Below are 23,704 nucleotides of genomic sequence, written 5' to 3' on the forward strand. Positions count from 1 at the left end.
ACACACACACACACACACACACACACAGAGCCGCCCACACACAAAGCCAGCTGCACACACACAAAGCCAGCCAAGGCTGCAAAGAAGATAAAAAAGTAACTGGGTAATATAAAGAAGGTACGGGAATAGGAGTAGTAGAGATTGAAAAGGTGTGTGGCACATGAAGAGGTCTGGCAACAGGTTATGAGGTAAAAAGGCTGAGTGGGTGTTAAGGAATGGGTGGGATCTGCAGAGTGGGAATGAAAGTTGTCAGGGGTGGAAGAAAGGAGCCCAGGCTGGGGTTCAGGATGAAGGGAAGAATAGCAAGCGACACAGAAGGCAAGGAGCAGCATTAGCACTCCATGTGACCTCACACTGGACAACCGGACAGAAACCACAAAATTTCCAGCCCACAGATTTACATATTCTGCGCACTAATGCACCCATCACTGGAGAGACTAAATTGCATGCATCCTAGCATCAGAGCGCAGACAGCAATGGGGAGGGGCAAATGGAGCAAAGAGGCGGGAGATATTACCTGTAGCAAAGGAGGAGGGGGTACAACTGGGTGCCCTGGGCCATTACCTAGAGCAAAATGCGAGCGGGGTGCATCGCCTGCAGCAACGGGGGAAGTGGTGACGTAGCAGAGGCAGATGGAACTGGGAGCATAAACCACAGCAGTCAAGGTGGGAGGTAAAGGGACGGGGCAGGGACAGCAGGCATCGAGTATTACTAGCAGCACAGAGGAGAGAGTGCAAACAGCGATGGCAAGAAAATAGGAGGAGCAGGGGAAGTAGAAAAGAAGGGAAGAGTAGATGAAATGAGCTAAGAAAGGAGTGAATGGTAGAGCTCAGAGGAAGTTGAAAGAACAGGAGTAGTAGTAAAGCAGTGGGGGGGAGTACAGAAGGCAGTGACAGTGGTATGGGAAATAGGTGAGTGATAGTGCGAGGGACACGGATGAAGAGGTGGAGGGAGTTTAGAGAACAGACACAAAAGGTGCACTGAGGATATGGGAGAGTAAAATGGGAACGTAAGAGTAACAAGCAACGTCAGGGGGGGGTCAGAGAAAGCAAACCAGGACAAGGCAACCAATTGGAGACTTGGCAATGAACCTGTGGCAAGCAGGGACAGAAGAGGGTCAAAGAAAGCAAAAACTGGCAAAGAAAGCAACAAAAATAAATGGCATTGTCATTTACAATGCCAATAGCTTAATCTCTCGCAAATGCGAGACCTATTGCATTTGCACACACACACACACACAGAGCAACACACAGAGCCACATGCACCCACACACACACATAACCCCACACACACACACCGACAGATCACACACACACACAGACAGAACCCCCCCCCCACACACAGACAGAACCCCCCCCACACACACACACACAGAGACAGAACCCCCCCCCCACACACACACACAGAACCCCCCCCACACACACACACACACACAGAATCCCCCCCCACACACACACACACAGAATCCCCACACACACACACACACAGACAGAACCCCCCACACAGACAGAACCCAGACAGAACCCCACACACACACAGACAGAACCCCACAGACAGACCCCCCCCACACACAGAACCCCCCCCACACAGAACCCCCCCCACACAGAACCCCCCCCACACAGAACCCCCCACACACAGAACCCCCCCACACACAGAACCCCCCCCCCACACACAACCCCCCCCACACACAGAACCCCCCCCACACACAGAACCCCCCCCACACACAGAACCCCCCCCCCACACACAGAACCCCCCCCCCACACACAGAACCCCCCCCCACACACAGAACCCCCCCCCCACACACAGAACCCCCCCCACACAGCCCCCCCCCACACAGAACCCCCCACACACAGCCCCCCCCACACACAGAACCCCCCCCCCACACACAGAACCCCCCCCCCCACACACAGAACCCCCCCCCACACACACAGAACCCCCCCCACACACAGAACCCCCCCCCCACACACAGAACCCCCCCCCCACACACAGAACCCCCCCACACACACACAGAACCCCCCACACACAGCCCCCCCACACACAGCCCCCCCACACACAGAACCCCCCACACACAGAACCCCCCACACACAGCACCCCCCACACACAGCACCCCCCACACACAGAACCCCCCACACACAGAACCCCCCCACACACAGAACCCCCCCACACAGAACCCCCCCACACACAGAACCCCCCCACACACAGAACCCCCCACACACAGAACCCCCCCCACACACACAGACACAACCCCCACACACACACAGAACCCCACACACACACACACACACAGACCCCCACACACACACACAGAACCCCACACACACACACAGAACCCCCCACACACACACAGAACCCCACACACACACAGAACCCCACACACACAGACAGAACACCCCTCCACACACACATACACAGACAGAAACCCCCCCCACACACACACACACTGACAGACAGCCACCTTCCCTGTCATCCAGAGCAGAAATCTTGACTCTTACCATAGCTGTTCTCTACTCTGAGTACACATACTCACTCACTTGCCAGTCTCAAAATCGCAATAAGGTCGGGGGCGGGGGGGGGCTGCTTGACGTACAAGGTAGCAGGGCTTTGGTATCCAGGAACACGCAGACTCTTGGGGAATTCCCAGCTGTACCCAAAGGAGGCGAGAGATGAGCCGCGATGTGGAACCCATATATCCCGGCCGCAGGACCGTATTACATACAGGAAAGAGGACGAGAAACATTGAACGTCTGCTGCAAGCGAGGGGAAATTATGAAAGCGATGGGAAATTATGAAATTATGAAAAGCGCCGATACATATCGCTGCCACGAGGAAAAATATCTAACACCCTACGGACGAATCGATTACGGTTTCGTACAATGAAATGACATATGAAAGCAATACAATAATAACCTCACGTAGTATTAAAGAACCACTTTCTGCGCCATGCCCGGGAGTTAGACAGGAAATGTATAATAATTTGATTAGTGAGGGTTCAAATAAAGAACATCACACCGTACGATTACAATAAAAGCAGCACACAACTTTGCGACAGTGTTTCAAAAAGTAAGCAATAATTAGTTACACACTTGTTGCAGTCACTTTTCTCACTATACCATAATTTGAAACACTCGCTACAGTATTTACAAGTATACAAACCGCGAGCGGGTTAAGTTACTGTACCAGTGTAAAATGAACAATTTAAAAGAAACTAGAATAAAGGCGACAAACGGTGCTGTTGTGACAATACCTTTTCAAATTGGCAAGCACGTCAAAAACTCGATGGTACACTATCAAAAAAAGATGGTCTTTTCTATATTAAACAATTGTTTTTCGTCGTATAGGAATAAAGTACAACTTTTGGCATTTTACCAAACCACATCAGGGGTTCCAGCCGGGTATAGCAGCAGAGGTCACCTCTCCGGGGAATGTCACCCAGCACAGGCGTGGACCAGATCTGCTTTTACCGAAGAAGAGGAAGCAGCAGCAGCAAACTGTGTCACCTGGCAGCAAGGCGATGGCCATCAGCAACACGCCCCTACTTCCGTTATCTAAAGGGCGGTCATCCAGGAAGTGTGGCGCAGTCAAAAGGAAACACCTGCCTCCTGCCCCCATGGCTCGAGGTGCCAAGCCCCCAAACAGAAAACTAGATGTCAGAATTGAGGTGAGAGGGAGGGGCGGGAACGGGCTCACGGACAGCGGGAGGGGGGACGGGCTCACGGACAGCGGGAAAGGGGTGGGCACACGGACTGCGGGAGGGGGGACGGGCACACGGACTGCGGGAGGGGCGACGGGCACACGGACTGCGGGAGGGGCGACGGGCACACGGACTGTGGGAGGGGGGGCGGGAACGGGCTCACGGACAGCGGGAGTGGTGCGGGAACGGACAGCGGGACATTGCGCAACCCACTCCTGCAAAGGACACTTCCGAAATGGTGGAAAACAAAGCTGTAAAAAATAAAAAAAATAAACACGCCCACAGCCGCTTGACGTGGGCAAAAGCCTAAAATTCTCGGGAACACCAACGAATCTGCTCCGGCATTGACGGACAGATCTCTGTTCCAATGGCTAGCCTCCATTTATGGAGCTAGCCAATGGAACAGAGGGGCGGGACTACACACATACTGTAGACTTAAGATTTCGCCTGCGCGAAAGTCTGCTGCGCAGCTTTCGGCGAGGCGAAACCTAAAAAGAACTTTATAAAAAAAATGGAGGAATTCAATTAACAGCAACTGTTATTCCGGGTTCCATTTTTCTCCCAATAAAAATGGAAGCCTACTCCAGTGAATGGATCTATTGACCGTGACATAATAGGTCCCAAAACCCATTGGGGATACAAAATGTTTTGCCATGAAAATTCCCCCACTTCGGCGATCTGGGTGGCTGTAGTGCTTCGCCATGGGCTCTGCTTCCAACCAGGAAAACCTACTAAACCCAGTCATTTTTTAAAATTAGACACCCAGTAGAGTCCAGGGTGGTGTAGCTTGTGTGGTTCTCACTATAATTTCTGTAGGAAAGTGTCTGAATCTGGGGGGGGTCCACACAATTGCTACCTTCCAGCTTTACCAAACTACTCTGTCAAAAACTGTACCCCAATTGTGTGGCTAAGCCTATTATATGAGACAAGAACTGATTAACCAATGGACCACAATGACAGTGTATCATATGGTCTCAATGTGCTTCTCTTCTCGTCGCTGGAGGGGAGAAAAAATCCAGCTATGGGCTTCTGGGGAAGCTTTACCTTAGCAGTGTGCCAAGGAAATCGGTCTAGTTCCACTTACCGCCCCCCAATAAGGAAAGGACCAAAGGAATTAATTGGTATACCTTTGCCTATTACCATACATGTGAACAAACATATCCATATACAAATTCTATTTCCCATGAACACCAAGGGCATTGATGGTTATGCAGATACACTGTTAAAAAACATCAAACCTGCTAGTGCTGCGAGATCTCCTACGAGAACCAGAGCCTCTGGGAGGTGTTAGGGATCTCTTGTCTTTCCTCGTTCTGTCATCCTTCTCTCTGGACTTCTCCCTTTCTTTGGCTTTAGGTTTGATTTCTTTATCCTTGTCTCTTTTTCGGTCCCTTGAAACACAAAAAGAGATTAGGTATACTGAAAAAGCTTACAATATATCCCAAAATACATAAAACAAATTCTTAGGTTTATGACATTTATACTTCTTCAAGAAATATTGCAAACTTCCGGGACTACTTTTAGTACTTGTTCAAGAAACACACAACTGCAATTGATAGAAGTGGAGTATCGCATTTTAAGAAAGTGCCCTCTTTGTGCATGGTTGCCCCCACATTTTGCTAAACTGCTGAAGTACTTTGACTGAGTGTGCCCTGGGCTCCTGCCAAACAGGTACCCAGGGCCTATGATCTATCCCTAAAAGTGCATTGAAAATAAAACCCAATTGGCACTCCCTGGCCAAATGCCAGCATCTTGTAAATGGCACCACATGTACCAGGGGTACTGTGGCCAGCAAAGGCCCCTAAGGGCTGCAGCACTTTTTGTGCCACCCTTAGAGTCCCTACACTTACACACACACCCCTACATACACACACCTACACAACTACATACACACACCTACACCCCTACACACACACCTACACACACTTTTGCAGGATGCGTGTTTTGGTGCAGAAGTGGTTCACTTCCTTTCTTCAAGTGGTTCACTTCCTTTCTTCACAACAGGTCGCAGAAATTCAAGAGCAACAACCGGATGTCCTCGCCAATACCTGTAACGCTAGGCGTCCCCCAAGGATCCTCTCTATCCCCAACTTTGTTCAACCTAGTCATGGAACCTCTCACCACCTTGCTACAAGCATCCAATGTACACTTCCACATGTACGCCGATGACACCTAAGTTTACCTCAAATTACAATCACCCAATGACATCCTGCTCCTGAACTCAACTATCAGATGCACCCAATCTTGGCTTGCCGACAATCACCTCAAACTCAATGCCCTGAAAACAGAGTTCCTTCTGATCTCACCTCCAGCGAAGATATCCACGACTCAACATTGGCTTAAACTCCTAACCGCACTCAATGTCCAACCCACCATCGTGGACTCAGCAAAATCTTTAGGCATAACACTCGACACCAATCTCAGCATGCAACAACATATCAGCAAGGCAACAAAGGGAGCGAACTTCCAGATCAATACTCTGAGGAAACTTAAACTCTACCTCCCAGCCAAAGACTTCCAAACTGCAGTACAAGCACTAGTCATCCCACGAATTGAATACGGCAGCACCGCCCTCTGCGGACTCCCCCTAACTACAACCGCACCACTAAAAGCTTCTCTAAATGCTGCAGCGAGACTCATCACTGGGTCAAAAAAGCACTCCCACATTACCCCTGACTTAAAATCCCTGAATTAGCTGCCTTTTGAAGCCAGAATACATCTGAAAATCGCCTGCATGACACACAAGGCGGTACACCTAAACTCACCCGGCTACCTTGCTCAGAAACTGACAATCTCTGGGGGAATTAGAAACACGAGAGGCACAAACAATCTTCTGCTGAAACCTCGAAGATTCCGGAAGGAAAAAACATACAAGCGCTCCTTCTCAGGAATGGCGCCTAGAATTTGGAACTCACTCCCTCCCGAAACCAGGCTTATCACCTCCACTACACTCTTTAAAAAAAGAAGTAAAAGCTATCCTCATGGCTAAATACACTTGAACTACTTTCTCGAACCCTATTAAAACCCTGCACCGATCTGAACTACATGTTTGACCCCTTTACTTATTTGTCGGAGTTGTCTTATTATTCACATGATTGGCTTTGCAGTCATTTATTTGTACTATTTGTACTGTGTGATCTATTGATTTACTTGTCTATGTTCCCTCATGTACCCTTCTATGTAAAGCGCTCTGATATCTGCGAAGATCTTGTTCGCGCTATATAAAACTTTTAAAATAAATAAAATAAATAGAACTAAGTGAAGAGTCGTCATGGCACACATCCCGGTGTGCCATGCCTACAACCCATTGCCCTGCCATGGATCAGCCACCCCTCTAGCTGGGTGCACTATACCAGTGGTGAGGGTACCCTGTACCTCTACAGTGTCTAAGCCAATTCTTACACATTGTAAGTGCAGTAATGCCATTAAGAGTATGTGGTGCTGGGAGTTTGTCATTAAGAACTCCACAGCCCCATAATAGCTTTACTGAAAACTGGGAAGTTTGGTATCATACTTCTCAGCACATTAAACCCACACTGATGCCAGTGAGGGATTTAATGAAAAATGCACAAAAACGACCTAACATTAGTGTCCAAGCTGAGTGGCTGCTCGCCAGCTGCCACCACCAGAAATGTTTCTGAAAACTGCTGCTCTCTAGGGTCTGAAACAATGCACATCCTGGGACGAGATGCCAAGCCTCCTCCCCCAGGATGGACAGGGTCCACGAAGGGAAAGCTTCAAATGCTTGCCACCTTTGTGAGCTTCCCCAGGCCTTTTGCTGCTTCCAACAACCAGCCCACTCAGGTTCTGACCTCCACTTTGGAGGGGAGAAACAGTGGGAAAACCAAGTGAGGAAAGGAGGTGTACCCACCTTTGCCAACCCCACACCTCAGGTGGGGTAGACTAGGTGAATCACAAATCTCAGTCCCCGCCATCTTGCAGATGGGGGGACCCAGCCAACCAGAGTGAGGCATGTTAGACGGACCGGGAGGGTCGGCCGAGATTACGGGGAGAGGTCTCCAGGGAGAGCCGTCTCCAACGACTGTACAGGTAAGTAACTTCCCCCCCACAGACGGACACCACACAAGATTGAAGGTTAACGAGACTTTATATGCAATTCTTAGGTTACGTCGTTATGATACAAGGAGGTCTGGACTCAGGGGTCCCCTCGGTTCTGATCTCTGGTTGAGGAGAAAGGGTAGCGGGACAGTCTTAGTTACCAATGAGTTAAATAGCTCTCAATCCTCGAGCTCGGCGTGGTTGCTGATCGGGCCGTGGAGGAGCCAAGCAGGTCCCGAGATGGATGAAGGATGGTCGACGGGCCGTGGAGAAGCCAAGCAGGTCCCGATGAAGATGACGGTTACAACGGTCCGCGGCCTCGCCAGCAGATCCGGACGACGATGAAGAATGAAGGTTACGACGGCTGTGGCAGCGCCAACAGGCAGGACGATGGTGCACAGGACAGAGCTACGGCAGCGCCAGTAGTCCGTCCAGGATGAGTTCCTCTTACGTCTCTCGACTCCAAGATACAACTGACTTCCTGCTCTGGAGCTGCCCCAGTTATAGGGCTGGCGTGCTTTGATGTCCGGACCCTCGCACTTGGAGGTCGGGAGGTCCGGGATGAGGGAGTCCAGACACCCAGCAGGGGGGTGGAGCCAGCGCCCGGGGAGGCGATGGGCGAGCGGCACTGGGCGGGGGGAGAGCCATCGGCACCTCTTTCTCCCATTGACTTGCCAAGTAGCCCGCTCACCTCCTGGGTGGAGGGTGGTGCCGGATTGTCTGAGGCTGGGCTAGGCCCAGGGTTGAGGTCGATCGGGGGCCAGGCGGCCTCGTGGCGAGGTGTCCAAGATGGCGGCCCGGGCTGGGTGCATGGGCCGGCAGTGGATCGGACCCACGAGGTTATCATGTTCGAGGGCAGGGGTCCCTGAGGGGACGCAGGGCGTGCAATGGTGGTGTGTGGTGCTTGCGTGACTGGGCTCGGGCCTGGTCGAGCCGGGGGAGAGCGGCCCGTCATGTGGCCTGTCCAACATGCGTCCCCCCCAGCTGAAGGCGGGGAGAGTTACCCATCCTCTTGGGGACTCTCTTCGTCGAGGCGGAAAAACCGGGACAGGCCATCGGCGTTGGCGTGGTCGGACCCAGGCCGGTGTTCGACTGTGAAGTCCATACCTTGTAAGGAGATGGACCAGCGTAGCAATTTTGGGTTTTCCCCCCGCATATGCATCAACCACTGCAGGGGTCGGTGGTCAGTCTGCACCCGAAAGTGGGTGCCAAAAAGGTAGGGCCGGAGCTTCTTGAGGGCCCATACCACAGCGAAGGCTTCCCTCTCTATGGTGCTCCAGCGTTGTTCCCGGGGTAGGAGTCTCCGGCTGATGAAGGCCACCGGTTGATCGAGGCCTTCGGTGTTCACTTGGGACAGGACCGCCCCAATGCCCTGGTCGGAGGCGTCCGTCTGGACGACGAACTCCCGGCTGTAGTCTGGGGCCTGGAGCACAGGAGCGGAACACATGGCGGCCTTTAACTGGTCGAACGCCGCTTGACACTCTGGGGTCCAGTTCACCTTCTTGGGCTGATTTTTTGACGTGAGTTCGGTGAGAGGCCCCACGATGGTACCATAGTCTTTCACGAACCTTCGGTAGTAGCCCGTGAGGCCCAGGAAGGCTCGCACCTCAGTTTGAGTGACAGGGGGTTGCCAGTTCTGGATGGCGGCAATTTTCAGCTGTAGGGGGGCCACTAGGCCGCTTCCCACCTGGTGTCCGAGGTAGGTCACCGACCCTTGTCCAATTTGGCATTTGCTGGCCTTGATCGTGAGGCCAGCTCGCTGAAGGGCTTGCAGCACTGCTTGGAGGTGGTGGAGGTGCTCGGTCCAATGGTGGCTGTACACAGCGATGTCGTCCAGGTAGGCGGCGCTGAACTCTTCGAGCCCCGCCAGGACCTGATTGACGAGCCGTTGGAACGTCGCTGGGGCATTCTTCATGCCGAAGGGCATGACCGTAAAGTGATAGTGGCCATCGGGGGTGGAGAAGGCAGAGCGTTCTTGTGCTCGGGGTGTGAGGCCGATCTGCCAATAACCTGCCGTCAGGTCGAAGATGCTGAGGTAGCGGGCAGCGCCCATTCGGTCGACCAGTTCATCTGCCCGGGGGATGGGGTGTGCGTCCGTTCTGGTGACTTCATTCAGGCCCCGGTAGTCGACACAGAACCGGAGTTCTGGTGTGGTCCCGGGGGCGGCTGCTTTGGGGACCAGTACGACCGGGCTGGCCCATGGACTGTCTGAGGGCTCGATGACCCCGAGCGTGAGCATCTTAGCTACTTCCGCCTGGATGCAGGCCCGTACCCGATCAGGTACGCGGTAGGCCCGGTGGCGGATAGGAGGGCTGTCTCCGGTGTCCACATCGTGCACACACCAGGAAGTGACACCCGGGGTGAGGGAGAACAGACTGGCGAACCGTGATAGGAGGGCTTGGCACTCTTGCCGTTGTTCTCTGGTGAGGGTCTCCGAGAGTCGGACCCCATCCACGGAGCCGTCTTGCTCCTGGGTCCGCAAGAGGTCAGGGAGAGGCTCGGAGTCGTCTTCAACCCCATTGTCTGTGGCCATCAAGAGGCTGAGTTCTGTTCGTGCAAAGTGGGGTTTCAGTCTGTTGGTGTGGAGGACTCGGAGCGGATTCCGGGCGGACTCCATATCGATCAGATAGGTGGCAGGACCCTTGCGCTCGATTACCTTGAAGGGTCCCGTCCATTTGTCTTGGAGAGCGCACGGTTCTGTGGGGGACATTACCCAGACCTGTTGCCCCGGCTCGAATTCAATGGATGAGGCGTTCTGGTCATACCATTTCTTCATGTCCTCTTGACTGGCCTCTAGGTTGGCTTTTGCTAGGTCTCTGAACCGCCGGGACTGGTTGCGGAGGGTGAGGAGGTACCGGAAGACATCTGGAGGACTCTTGGCCGGAGGCATCTCCCAGCCTTCTTTGATCAGGCTGAGTGGCCCCCGTACTGGGTGCCCATAGAGCAGCTCGAAGGGGCTGAAGCCTAGGGACTTCTGTGGGACCTCCCGGTAGGCGAAGAGGAGGCACGGCAGCAGCACGTCCCACTGGCGACGGAGGGGCTCTTCCAATCCCCCGATCATCCCTTTTAGCGTGCGATTGAACCGCTCAACAAGTCCGTTTCCTTGGGGGTGATAGGGGGTCGTGAAGCGGTAGGTGACCCCACACTGTTGCCAGAGGGACTTCATATATTTAGAAATAAAGTTCGTGCCTCTGTCACTGACGACTTCCCGGGGGAACCCCACACGGGAGAAGATCCCCATCAGGGCCCGGCCGACCACTGGGGCTGTCACGGTCCGGAGAGGAATAGCCTCAGGGTAGCGGGTGGCGTGGTCCACTAGTACCAGGATGAAGCGATGGCCTTGTCTTGTACGCGGGTCCAGGGGTCCCACAATGTCTATCCCGACCCTCTCAAATGGGGTTGTGACTACTGGAAAGGGTTGCAGGGGAGCCTTTAATTTGCGGCCGCTCTTCCCACTGGCTTGGCACGTGGGGCAAGATCGGCAATGCTGGTGCACATTGTTTCTCATTTTGGGCCAGAAGAAGTGGGTCACTAGGCGGCTGTAGGTTTTATCCTGTCCCAGGTGCCCTGCCAGGGGGGCATCGTGGGCCAGGTTTAGCAGGAAGTCTCTAAAGCGGAGGGGCACCACTAGTACTCGGTTGGCCCCCAGCTCGGCGATTCGTTGCTCGCTGTACAATAGATCATTGTCCCAGTAGACCCAATGAGTTCCGGAGGTATCCCCGGCGCTTTGGGCGAGCGCTTGTTGTCGGAGTCCCTCAAGGGAGGGACAGGTCTTCTGTTCCTGACGAAATTGTTCTTGTGTGGGTCCCCCTTCTTGAGCCCACTGATCAAGATTAGCGAGGTCGGAAGGTTGAGCAAGTTCGAGGGGGATGCCATGGTCGGGGGTCTCGGCGGGGGCGACCGGAGGCGGTGGCGCCGGCCATTCGGGTTCTTCCGGGTGATGGTTGGCACGGGCGGCCATGGACCGGGTGGTGACGCACGCCCAGTCTGGGACGCCCAACATCCCCAAGTGTTCTTTTCGCTCCACGGCTGCCCACGGGGAGCTTTCCAGGTCATTTCCGAGGAGGCATTCCACGGGGGCGTCGTCTCGGACCGTTACCTTCAACATGCCGGAGACCCCTCCCCACTCAAAGGGGACGCAGGCCATCCGACACAGACTTTCCGAGTTGTCGGCTGATCGCACAGGGCAGAGAACGTTCGGTAGATATTGTTCTGGGGTCACCAGATGACAGCGGACGGCTGTCACACTGGCCCCGGTGTCTCGAAGGGCTTCGGCCCGTTGTCCATTGATGCTCACCCATTGGCTGTACTTCTGGGTGTTAGCGGGTAGGGGGACCCGCGGGACCATGTCTCTTCCCCCTAAGCACGCGAGAGTCATGGCGGCTGGCTCCCACTCTTGATACTCTTGCTCGCCTGTTTCTTGTTCCTCGGAGATCTGTTCTTCCCCTAGTGCCGCGGCGGCCACCTGGCGGGGTCTTGGACTCTGATACTGCGGGCAGCTTGGGTCGTTTGCATAGTGGCCGACTCGTTGGCATCGGTGACATGTAACATTGGCTCTGTATCCCGGTCGCGCCGGGGTGCTGCCCCGGTTGGCCGGGGGGGTGGTGCTGGTAGCGGGGGCGGCCGGAGTATTGTCTCTTCCTCGTCCTTGGCCCCCTCCTCCTCCTCTGGGTCGGTAGTGACCATTGTTGTTCCTGTTCTGCTCGTAGGATCCATTCCGGCCCACTCTGGTGATCTCCCACCGGTCAGCTTCGGCTGCGAGCTGCCGGGGATCGGTTAACTTGCTGTCGAGGAGGTGTTGGCGTAGTTCAATGAAGCAATTGTTGGACAGATGCTCCCATACCATCAGATTGAACAGCTGCTCGTAGGTCGTGACGTTGTTCCCTCTGATCCAGCCTTCGAAGGCTCGGCTAAAGTACGTTACATAGTCCACCCAAGTTGTACCTGGAATGCGTGTGCAGTCTCGGAACCTCTGACGGTACATCTCGGGCGTGAGGCCATAGCGGGTGAGGAGGGCCGCTTTCATATGGTCGTAGGAGGTCATCTGGTGGTCTGGGAGCTGTAACAGAGTATCGCGGCCCTCATTGAGGAATTTGCCCCATAGGCCGGCTCCCCAGTCGGCTCTATCGATCCGGTGCGCAGTCATCGCGATTTCATAGGCCTTAAACCATTGCTGGATGTCGTCTTCTCGAAAATATTCTCGGACCACATCCTTGGGGATGTGCACTTTTTTCTCCGCGGTCCCTGGGGTGGACGGTCTGTCGGGCACCCCTAACTCTTTATTTTGTTTGCGCAGGTTGATCTCGGCTAGGTTCCGTTCGTGCTCGTACGTTAGTCTTTTTTCCTCGAGCTCCCTTTGCCTCTGTTTCTCCTCTCTTTCTTCTCGGAGGCGAAGGTGCTCTAAGTTTATTTTTTGCTCGGCCAATTTGAGTTCTATGTCCATCTTGAGTCGGGCCATTTCGAGTTCGTGTAGTCGGGCTTTTTCTCTTTCTTGGATCTCGTCTTGCGAGAGACTGGTTCTTTGCCCCTCAGGGGCCGTGTTGGTATTTTTCGCGGTGCTTTGCTCAGGGGCTTCGACATCCCCGGTCTCTGCCCAAGATTCTAGGGCATGCTTAAAATCGTCCTTGGTACTTAGTCCGGTGGTAGCGATACCTAGTTCGATGCAGAACTGCTTTAGTTCACGATGGCTGTATTCCTCTAGTTTTTCCATTTGGAACTTCTCAGTTGATCCGCTCTCTTTAGTCGACATTTGTTGTTCGTTGTGGGGTGAGCTACTCTCTGTACGTTATGCGGTGATTCGGATCGCGCCGCTGGCCACCAATGTTAGACGGACCGGGAGGGTCGGCCGAGATTACGGGGAGAGGTCTCCAGGGAGAGCCGTCTCCAACGACTGTACAGGTAAGTAACTTCCCCCCCACAGACGGACACCACACAAGATTGAAGGTTAACGAGACTTTATATGCAATTCTTAGGTTACGTCGTTATGATACAAGGAGGTCTGGACTCAGGGGTCCCCTCGGTTCTGATCTCTGGTTGAGGAGAAAGGGTAGCGGGACAGTCTTAGTTACCAATGAGTTAAATAGCTCTCAATCCTCGAGCTCGGCGTGGTTGCTGATCGGGCCGTGGAGGAGCCAAGCAGGTCCCGAGATGGATGAAGGATGGTCGACGGGCCGTGGAGAAGCCAAGCAGGTCCCGATGAAGATGACGGTTACAACGGTCCGCGGCCTCGCCAGCAGATCCGGACGACGATGAAGAATGAAGGTTACGACGGCTGTGGCAGCGCCAACAGGCAGGACGATGGTGCACAGGACAGAGCTACGGCAGCGCCAGTAGTCCGTCCAGGATGAGTTCCTCTTACGTCTCTCGACTCCAAGATACAACTGACTTCCTGCTCTGGAGCTGCCCCAGTTATAGGGCTGGCGTGCTTTGATGTCCGGACCCTCGCACTTGGAGGTCGGGAGGTCCGGGATGAGGGAGTCCAGACACCCAGCAGGGGGGTGGAGCCAGCGCCCGGGGAGGCGATGGGCGAGCGGCACTGGGCGGGGGGAGAGCCATCGGCACCTCTTTCTCCCATTGACTTGCCAAGTAGCCCGCTCACCTCCTGGGTGGAGGGTGGTGCCGGATTGTCTGAGGCTGGGCTAGGCCCAGGGTTGAGGTCGATCGGGGGCCAGGCGGCCTCGTGGCGAGGTGTCCAAGATGGCGGCCCGGGCTGGGTGCATGGGCCGGCAGTGGATCGGACCCACGAGGTTATCATGTTCGAGGGCAGGGGTCCCTGAGGGGACGCAGGGCGTGCAATGGTGGTGTGTGGTGCTTGCGTGACTGGGCTCGGGCCTGGTCGAGCCGGGGGAGAGCGGCCCGTCATGTGGCCTGTCCAACAAGGCATATGACCCCCTCCCACTGGAGGGTGGCATAATAGGGGGTGTACCCACCCCAAGGAAGGGACCCATTGGTCCCAACCTTTACTTATCTGTAAGCCTCTAAATCTAGTATTTAGGGGCACCCTTGAACAGTGCCTCCTCAGACAAGAATAGACAAAGAGGAAAAGAAGGAGGACCGAAAATCCGTGCTGAAGCTAAGACGAGGAGGGTGCCCACTGGCTTGGCCCCAACCCTACCGGCCTGTCCCCACTTCTAACCTGCAGAAGGAAATCCTGGTATGTCCTGCAGGCAGCAACCTCGAGGGCCTCCCGTGCCTTCCACAGAAAAGACTGTCTCCCGTGAATAACGGATTTGTTAACCCACAGACTCTGGCTCCAGCCAAATCTGTGAGTCTAGACCAATCTGCACCCGTCGCCCACAGCCCGAATTCAAGTGGACCAACACTCCCCGGAAATCCTGACATGAGATCTGGTGATCTCTGATCTGCCTCAAATCTCCAAGCGAAGCCTGCCGCCTCTTTCTGGAGGATTCCCCCGACCGGAGCTAGTAACAGAAACCAGACGCCCAAAGACACCCCTGCATCACAAGTCCCACAGCCTTGAGTGGCCCACCGACGGGGTTCATACATCCCCAGGCATCCCAACTTACCTCTCCAACCGGTGGTCACCTCCAGAAGATCTTCATCCCCGAGCCTGCAGTCTTTGTTGAAACCGGAGAATCTCTGTTGAAACCAACAGGGCACAAGACGCCAAAACGCACCCTGCACCAAGCCGTCGCTGCGGGTGTACTTTTGGGTGGTAACACGGATCCCCCTTTGCCCTGAGCCTAACACAGGACCTTTGCTCTCACAACCATGTGACCTGCTCGTCCCCCTATCCTTCATTGGATAACATTGGGCCTCAGAACTCTGCACCCGGCCGCCCTAGTGCCACTGAGGGTGCTTTTAAGGTGCATTATTGACCCTGGGGGAACTCTTGTTCTAACCCCAGAAACTCAACCCCAAAAACCAAGTACCTACCTTTTAACCAATAACTTCTGTCCATAGGAATATATTGACTGTTTTTCCTTGAAAAGTGTTTAGTTGAATTGTATGAAAATCTGAAACACTACAACTGTACACAATTGATTTTACTTACCTTTTCTCTAGGAAATGCCCCAGTGTGATATATATAAAAACAGTTGATAGACAGAATGCAGTACAATGTCATACATTCACCCCAGTACAGAGATCTGGGCCTAGATCCATCGTTTTTGCACTCCACACCACCCCAGATCAGACATGGCCATATGCAAATCAGCCTTGACCCTGTGCCTCATGGGAACAGTCCAACCCGAACTGCCAAGCCATGTCTTTCCTGGACCGGAATCAAGCATCCTAGGACCGGTTTCTGGCTATCAGCCGTCATCAGTCAGGATAGCTTGACTCCAGTGGTGTGGAGAGCATGGGACTCACGTCTGAGCATACCCATCCCACTCTGGGGGACAAATGCAAAAACAGTTGATGGACAGAATGCAGTACAATGTCATACATTCACCCCAGTACAGAGATCTGGGCCTAAATCCATCGTTTTTTGCACTCCACACCACCCCAGATCAGACATGGCCATATGCAAATCAGCCTTGACCCTGTGCCTCATGGGAACAGTCCAGCCCGAACTGCCAAGCCATGTCTTTCCTGGACCGCAATCAAGCATCCTAGGACCCGTTTCTGGCTATCAGCCGTCAGCCAGGATAGCTTGACGCCAGTGGTGTGGAGAGCATGGGACTCACGTCTGAGCATACCCATCCCACTCGGGGTGACAAATGCAAAAACAACAGTTGATGGACAGAATGCAGTACAATGTCATACATTCACCCAAGAACAGTGATGGATTAAACCCAGGTCTTTTGACTGGGTGTGAGTGTTTGATTGGTTCAGATGCTCCGCCCATTACCACCCCCTTTTGTACTGCTTTTGGCTGCCATAAGTGTGGCAGAGTATGCTCAGACCGGAGTCCCTTGCTCACTTTGCCACTGGATTCAAGCAAGCCGGGCTGAAGACTGCTGGAATGCCAGAAACCGGTCCTCGGAAGCTTGTTTCCGGTCCAGGGAAGGCATGGTTTGGCAGTTCGGGCTGGACTGTTCCCATGAGGCACGGGGTCAGACTGATTTGCATATAGCCATGTCTGAACTGGGGTGGCAGAGTGGGCTAAAGAACGGTGATGGATTAAACCCAGATCTTTTGACTGGGTGTGAGTGTTTGATTGGTTCAGATGCTCCGTCCATCACAACCCCCTTTTGTACCCCAGTGTGATATCTAGGCATATCACACTGAGTAGAAAAAGTTAATTAAAAAGGAATCTAAAAAGTAACTGAAAAGTAATCTGCACAGGAATTTCGAAACCTGTATTTCAAACAACAACATTTGAACTTGCATTCAATTGTTAACACTGCATAATATTTTGCAAAGCATTTGTTTCACTTAGCTGTGTCAGGCTTGGCTCTAGAAATAAAATATCTTGATATTTTTATACAAATAACATTGGTCTGAGTTCAGTATTTGAGTGTGTGACATCATTTTCTGATTGAGTGTGTACAACAAATGCTTAACACTACCCTCTGATAAAGCCTTATTGCTCGACCACACTACCATTAATAGAGAGTGAAGTGCTCTCTACTTTATAGTACATACAGACCGAGCTTCCAACTTGCGAAGAATTGCCATTTTCGGTTCAAACTGGTTGCAAATAGATCCAAACTCTGCCCCACAACCGAAAGATGTGATCCAGTGTTGGTTGGTGAAGTTCCCATTCATGGTTGGATGTAATTGACCAGCTCAGAGAATCGGCTGGAATGTTGACCACTCCTGGAACATGTGCTGCTGTCAGTGTTATCTGATGTTGTATAGCCCAATCCCAAATTTCCTGAGCTTGAAGGGATAGCATACCTGATCTTGTTCCTACCTGCTTGTTCAAATAATGCATGCTTGTTTTGTCCGAATTAACACTGAAGCTCCCTTTATTATGGAATGAAAGGATTTCAGAGCCATGAATATAGTCAACAACTAAGAGGTTTATGTGCAATGTTCTTTGGTGACTGTCCCATTTTCCTTTCACTGTCAGACCTTGTAGATGTGCTCCTCAGCCCTCGAGGGATGCATCGGTTGTAATTATGAAACTTGGTGAGTCCACTAAAAACGATAGGCCTGCTGCTATGTTTGGGATGTGAGTCCACCATAGTAGCGCTTTCATCATTTAAGATGTTATTCTGATGAGATCGTCGAAGGACCGGGAGACCTGTAACCATCGTTTGTCCAGCTCCTCTTGCAAGGGTCTCATTCTCAGGATACAGTTGAGAATTAGGGGAATGCAGGAGGACAACATTCCCAGAAGCGATTTGAACTTGCGGACAGAAATCGATTTTTTTTTTTTAGTAGCAAAGCAGCTAGCTTGTAAATTGTTTGTTGCCTTTCTAGTGAGACAAAGGTCTTTGCTTGGTGATGGTCTAAGGCTGCCTCTAAGAAAGTCTTTACCTTTCAAGGTGTTAACTGAGATTTAGTCCGATTTAGCGAGAGACCTAAGGACTGGAAGAGAGAAAGGCATCTTCGAGTGCGAGTGCTTGCTACTAAAAAATATTTTGCCTTTATTAGGCAGGCGTCCAGATAAGGGAAGATTTAGACTCCATCCTGACTAAGATGAGCTGCCACCGGTGCGAAGGCCTTGGAGAATACACGGGGCGCTGAACGAAGACCAAAGGGTGGGACCTTGAATTGGAAATCTCTGCCAGACACTCTGAAGCGTAGGAATTTTCGATGCCTGGGAAGGATAGGGACATGAAAATAAGCATCCTGAAGGTCCAAGGTTGTCATGAAATCCTCTTGATTTATCAACTGAAGCACTTCCTGAAGAGATAACATTCGGAAGAATTGCTTCTTCAAGAATTTGCTGAGGGAACAATGGTCCAAAATGGGACGCCACGCTCCAGTTTTCTTCTTTATGAGAAAAAACCTCCAATAGAGCCCTGTTCCTTTCTGTAAATTTGGTACCACTTCAACTGCTCCTTTCTTTCTTTAATATTTTTATTTGGGACAAAAGTTCCTTTAAATGAGCAGGAGGAGGACCTCTGGAAGGATAATTTGAAGGAATCTTCACAAATTCTAAGGTGTGACCTCTGGAAACTTTGTCCAAAACTCATCTGTCCATTGTTATTGCAGACCATTTGGAGAAGAAATGGAAGATTCTTCCTCCAACTTTGATCAGATTGATGGGAAAAGTGATTGGCAGTGGGCAGTTGTCACTGTTTCTTGGAGTTCTCTCCCCCTGTAGGTAGTCTTCCCTCTGTAATGCTTGTAAGAAGTGGCCGGAGGGTGCTTAAATGACTGTTGCTGAGAAGGTGTGTACCTTTGTTGTCCTTGGTACGATTGGTATGGTTTGTATTGGGTGTATCCTCCTCGAAAGAATGACGAACCACGACCTCTCGCTCCACCAAAGGGCTGTTTTCTAAATTGCAGAGTACCGAGCCTTTCCAGTACCTGTATCTTTCTTTATGGTCTGAAGAGCTTCATCAATATGTTGGCCAAACAGAGACTAACCATCATAAGGCAGGTCAATCATCTTTGTTTGCACTTCTTGCCTAAATGAAGTATCCATCTACCAACCCTGATGCCTCAGGACCGCAGCCCCAGCCTGTTGGCGGAATCCTGTGGAATAGATATCCACTGTGCAGTCAATGATCTCAGCAGAGATCATTTGGCCCTCTTGCAAAATTTTTAACGCTTCAGCCTTGGATTCCTCTGGCAACAGCTCTATAAAGGGCGAAATATCCGACCACATTTGCCTGTCATATCTGCCAAAGATAGCGAGTGAATTGGCCGCTCTGACAGTTGTTGCCGGCATGGTGGAATATTTCTTGCCAATGGAATTGAGACGTCTACCATCTTTATCAGGAGAGGCCAATAAAGGAGATGAGGGATTTCTCAAGAAGTGGTGCCGGCTGAGATATTACAAAGTAGGGCTTAGGTTGCCGTATAAGACAGGCAGCTGAGTTATCCGGAGCTTTGTATTTCTTTTCTAATTTAGGCAAGAATGCAGGAATTGAGGCTGGGGTCTTCATGACCTTTAAGCCCTCCTGCCATATGAAGTCTATAATCGGGATGGCACGGACTTGTCTTTTCGTTTGTTCCTTAAATCATATAAGAAACAATTAGCTTGCTTGTGACCATAGGAAGCTGAAACCTCTTCGCCGCTCTTTCTATAAGGGTATGGAAACCTCCTATATCTTCAGGTGGTGAATCTATAGGAGGTGGAGTGGAAGGCAATGGTCTCTGGATCTGATAATCGTCCCATTCGTTAGGAAGGGATACTTCGCCCAACTCTCCCTCTTCTCTTTCGTCATCAGTAGTATGAGTCTCTTCCCGATGCTGAGCCACTGTGGGTACTGGAGAAACTGTAGGAGGAGATCTGATCAGCAAGGTAGGTTGCGGAATAGGTACCAGAGGAACAGAAGATGCCGGATCTGAGGGAGGAATTCTGCGGTTGTAATCCTCTACCATATGTTGCAAGTTTGAGACAAGAGCCATTGGCATTTGTACTGTCCGATTAGCTTGTCTTTCCCGATTAGGAACCTTTGGGTAAAAGACGTATTCATCATCCTGATACTTTAGGAGTTCAGAAGGACTTCGAGCAGCATGAAACCAGTCATCTTCATCCGACTCCTCTTCATCAGCTCCATAGTCAAAAAAGATTTCTGGTGGACAAGGAGATACCTTACTTGGAGAGGTATGAAGAGGCTAAAGAAGCTCTTGAAAATTCTCTTTTCGGAAGTCCCAAATCTTCTCTAGAAGTAGCCAAAACAGACAATGGGACAAGCATCGACAAAAATGTCATGCCTACTACAGGTGTCAAAGTTGAAGATTTTAGCAGAGGTTCTTCCATCAACGTTGTGGACGTCAACAAACTGCATCTACGAGGTTCTGTATCTGAAATCACCTGCTCCGTCGACCAGGCCGCCGCCGACCAGGCCGCCGTCGACCAGGCCGCCGTCGACCAGGCCGCCGTCGACGAGGGAGATGTATTCTTGAGATCCGCATACAGTCTCAGCGGCAAAGGGGCTTCCGTCTATGAAGGTCCTGACAAGGGCCGCTTCTTCTTAGTCGACGATAAGGACTACATAGACATAACAAAAGGCCTCACCATCACGGATACAAACGTAGACAGAGAAGATGCCAACGACAATCAACTTGAGGAGAAGAGAAATTCAATGTCGTCGTCGTCTAAGTGACTGAGATTCTCGTCTACAGATCGTCTTTATGAGGTAAAAGTGTCTCAGGAAGAGATCTTGACGCCTGCCTTGATTTTGAAGAGGATTTTGGAGGAGTAGAGGGCACAGATTGACCCTTAAGAGGGACAGATGCCTTTTCAGAAAATGAAGGCTGATCTTCCTGCTTTGAGGTGTGATGATGTTACTTCAACACCTTAGCAGCCTTTTGAGAAACCTGCTCCGCATCACTAGCTCTCTTTTTAGAAGCCGTTGTCCTTCAAGAGGAATCACTCTTCGCATCAGATATGGGAGTGTCCTTTGTCTTGAGCTTCTGTAGCCACAGAAGACGACGTGCTTCCCTGTCTCTCAAGGTCTTCTGAGAAAATGTTCTACAGATCTTGCAATCTCTCACCTGGTGGTCTGGGTGAGACAGTAGATCATTTTTTTGTGGGGGGATCATCTGAGTGAAGCCTTGGCTTGCCACAAGACTCAAAATGTCTGAATAAAGATCTTTTAGAAGAAGACATGTTCAGAAAGTAAAATCTGAATAAACCTGAAGATAAAGTTGAAGTACTGAGCAGAGTCAGGGAAACTCCCTTCACACAACGTGTGGTAGAAAATCTGAGAGCCTGAAGCCTCTGTGGAGAGGGTTCTGGAGGGTGCTGTCTCCTTATTGGCTGGAGTTTGGACTATATCTAATGACTAGGATGAGTTATTAAAGTGAATGTTTTTTCTCTATTAACTTTAATATAAGAGTGATTACCTATACCCCTATTGCTATTTTATGTACCGCGGGACTCCCATTTCGACAACAGGAACTGATTCAAGCCTCTTAATCTATGAAAGATACCCAAATACTGGAGAAAGCAGTATTCTCCCAAGCGGTGGCTAAACAGTTGTGTAGGAAGCTAGCTCTGTATATACTATAACAAAGTAAGGTATAGTGTGCACAGAGTCCAGTGGAACCCCAAAGGTAGGCAGAGGTCAAAGTAAATAATACCTTACTCTTTATTTGTGGTAACGTGGGCGAGCATTAAGGGTTTATCAAAGGGTAGTGTTAAGCATTTATTGTACACACTCAGGCAAGAAATGATATCACACGCTCAAAGACTGAACTCAGACTAATTTGTTTGTATAAAAATATTATTTTGTTATATTTATTTTCTAGAACCAAGTAAGCCTGGCACAGATAAGTGTAAATGGTACTTTACGAGGGAGGTTAAACAATACACGCAAGCTGAATGAAAAGGACTTTGTTACAGGTTTGGAAATACTTTGAATACAGTTGAAATTACTGTTAGATTACTTTGCAGATTACTTTTTAAGTTACTTTTTCTACTCAGTGCGATATGCCTAGATATCACACTGAGACACTGCCTAGAGAAAAGTTAAGCAAATCATTTTTTGTATACTTGAAGTTTCTTAGAGTTCCATACATACCAACTCCACACTTAGAACAATTTTCAATGAAAAGCAGTCAATGCAATCCTATGCGTGGAAAGGGAGTTATAGGGTTACAGGTAAGTACTTGGTTGTCCGAGTTGGGTTTCGGGGATTAGAAACGGGGTTCCCCCAGGGTCGAGGATGCACTCTCAAAGCACCCTCAGCAGCACTAAGCAGCTAGGTGCAGAGTGCTGAGGCCCAATGTTATCCAATAGAGGATAGGGGGCCTCTAATTGGTGGCAGTTCACGACCAGTCCACAAGGTTGTGGGAGCAAAGCTCCTGGTGTTAGGCTGAGGGCAAAGGGGATCAGATTTAGCACAAAAGGTGCACCCACAGCGGTACAGAGGTGGCCGGGTGCAGGGTGCTGTTTTGGAGTCGGTGCCATGTTTTCAATAGGGTTTGACGTTTTTGAGTACAGGCTCGATCCAGGGAAGCTTCTAGGAGGAACCAACAGCTGGGCAGGTAAGTTGGAGGGCTCGGACTTAGGTGTTCTCTTCTCCAGGGCGCAGGTCGGCTGAATGCAAGGGTGTCTTGAGGTCGGATTTCACCTTACCGGGACACTCGCGGTTGGGGTGGGGTTCTCCATGCAGATGCTGCAGGCGACGTCAGGGAGTCCGGGAGGGGTCAATCCACAGTGGACTTTGGGGCACCTGGACACCTTACTGGGACCGGTGAGCCACTCGGGCCGTAGGGGACGGGTGCAGTGATGGTTCCAGCCATAGACTTTCTTTGTCCTATGCAGACTCAGAGTCTGTCTTGGGAGTTTCTTTTGAACAGAGCTGCTGTTCACAGGCGATCCGGTCTTTGTTGAAGGCAGTCAGTCATCCCAGTGGTTCAGGAGGTCGCTGGCTGCAGGACAAGGTGACTTTTGGCGCAGGATCCCTGGAAACTGCAGATGGCCCAGCAGGGCTGGGGCCAAGTCAGTTCTTCTCTGCAGTCTCCTCTGCTGGGTGTCTTCATAGGTTGCAGGAATCTGTCTTCTTGGCCCAGGGTTGCCCCTTAATGACTATTTAGGGGGAGTTTTATGGGTCTCTAGGTCAGTAGCCAATAGACTACTGACCATAGGGGACTACACCCTTGGTGTGCTCACGCCCACGTGGGGGAGTGGGCACAATCTCTAATCTCGATTGGAGACTGCCTGCCATCCTCATGATGGCGGGCACTGAAGAGTGTGCCTCACCTCGCCACCCCCACCTTGGGGGGGGGGGGGGGGGGGGGGATTGGCAGAGGCAAGTCACCACTCTAGCAGGCCTTCCAGCCCTAAAGAAGGGTGCACCATAACAGGTGTGGGCATATCTGCATGAGTAGATATGCCCCTACAATACTTAAGTGCCAGGGAAGGCATAGCAAGTACATGGGTTGGAAATTCGATGACTCTAGTTTTGCAGCACAAGG

The 23,704-nt window shown here is 51.5% G+C and overlaps 1 protein-coding gene across 1 annotated transcript in view; it reads right to left on the reverse strand.

Annotated features, from left to right (window-relative positions):
- Nucleotides 1-4,929: 4,929 nt before the first annotated feature.
- The window catches only part of LOC147659537 (putative splicing factor, arginine/serine-rich 7), a gene marked incomplete at its 3' end in the record, with an annotated part of 238,441 nt that continues 219,666 nt past the window's right edge, over nucleotides 4,930-23,704 (reverse strand). Inside the window, exon 9 of the mRNA XM_086951663.1 lies at nucleotides 4,930-5,082. Coding sequence (XP_086807789.1) covers nucleotides 4,930-5,082 — 153 coding nt within the window. The remainder of the gene's footprint in view (nucleotides 5,083-23,704) is intronic.

Source organism: Lissotriton vulgaris, unplaced genomic scaffold (genome assembly GCF_964263255.1).
Source record: "Lissotriton vulgaris unplaced genomic scaffold, aLisVul1.2 SCAFFOLD_1493, whole genome shotgun sequence".
Classification (NCBI taxonomy): Eukaryota; Metazoa; Chordata; class Amphibia; order Caudata; family Salamandridae; genus Lissotriton; species Lissotriton vulgaris.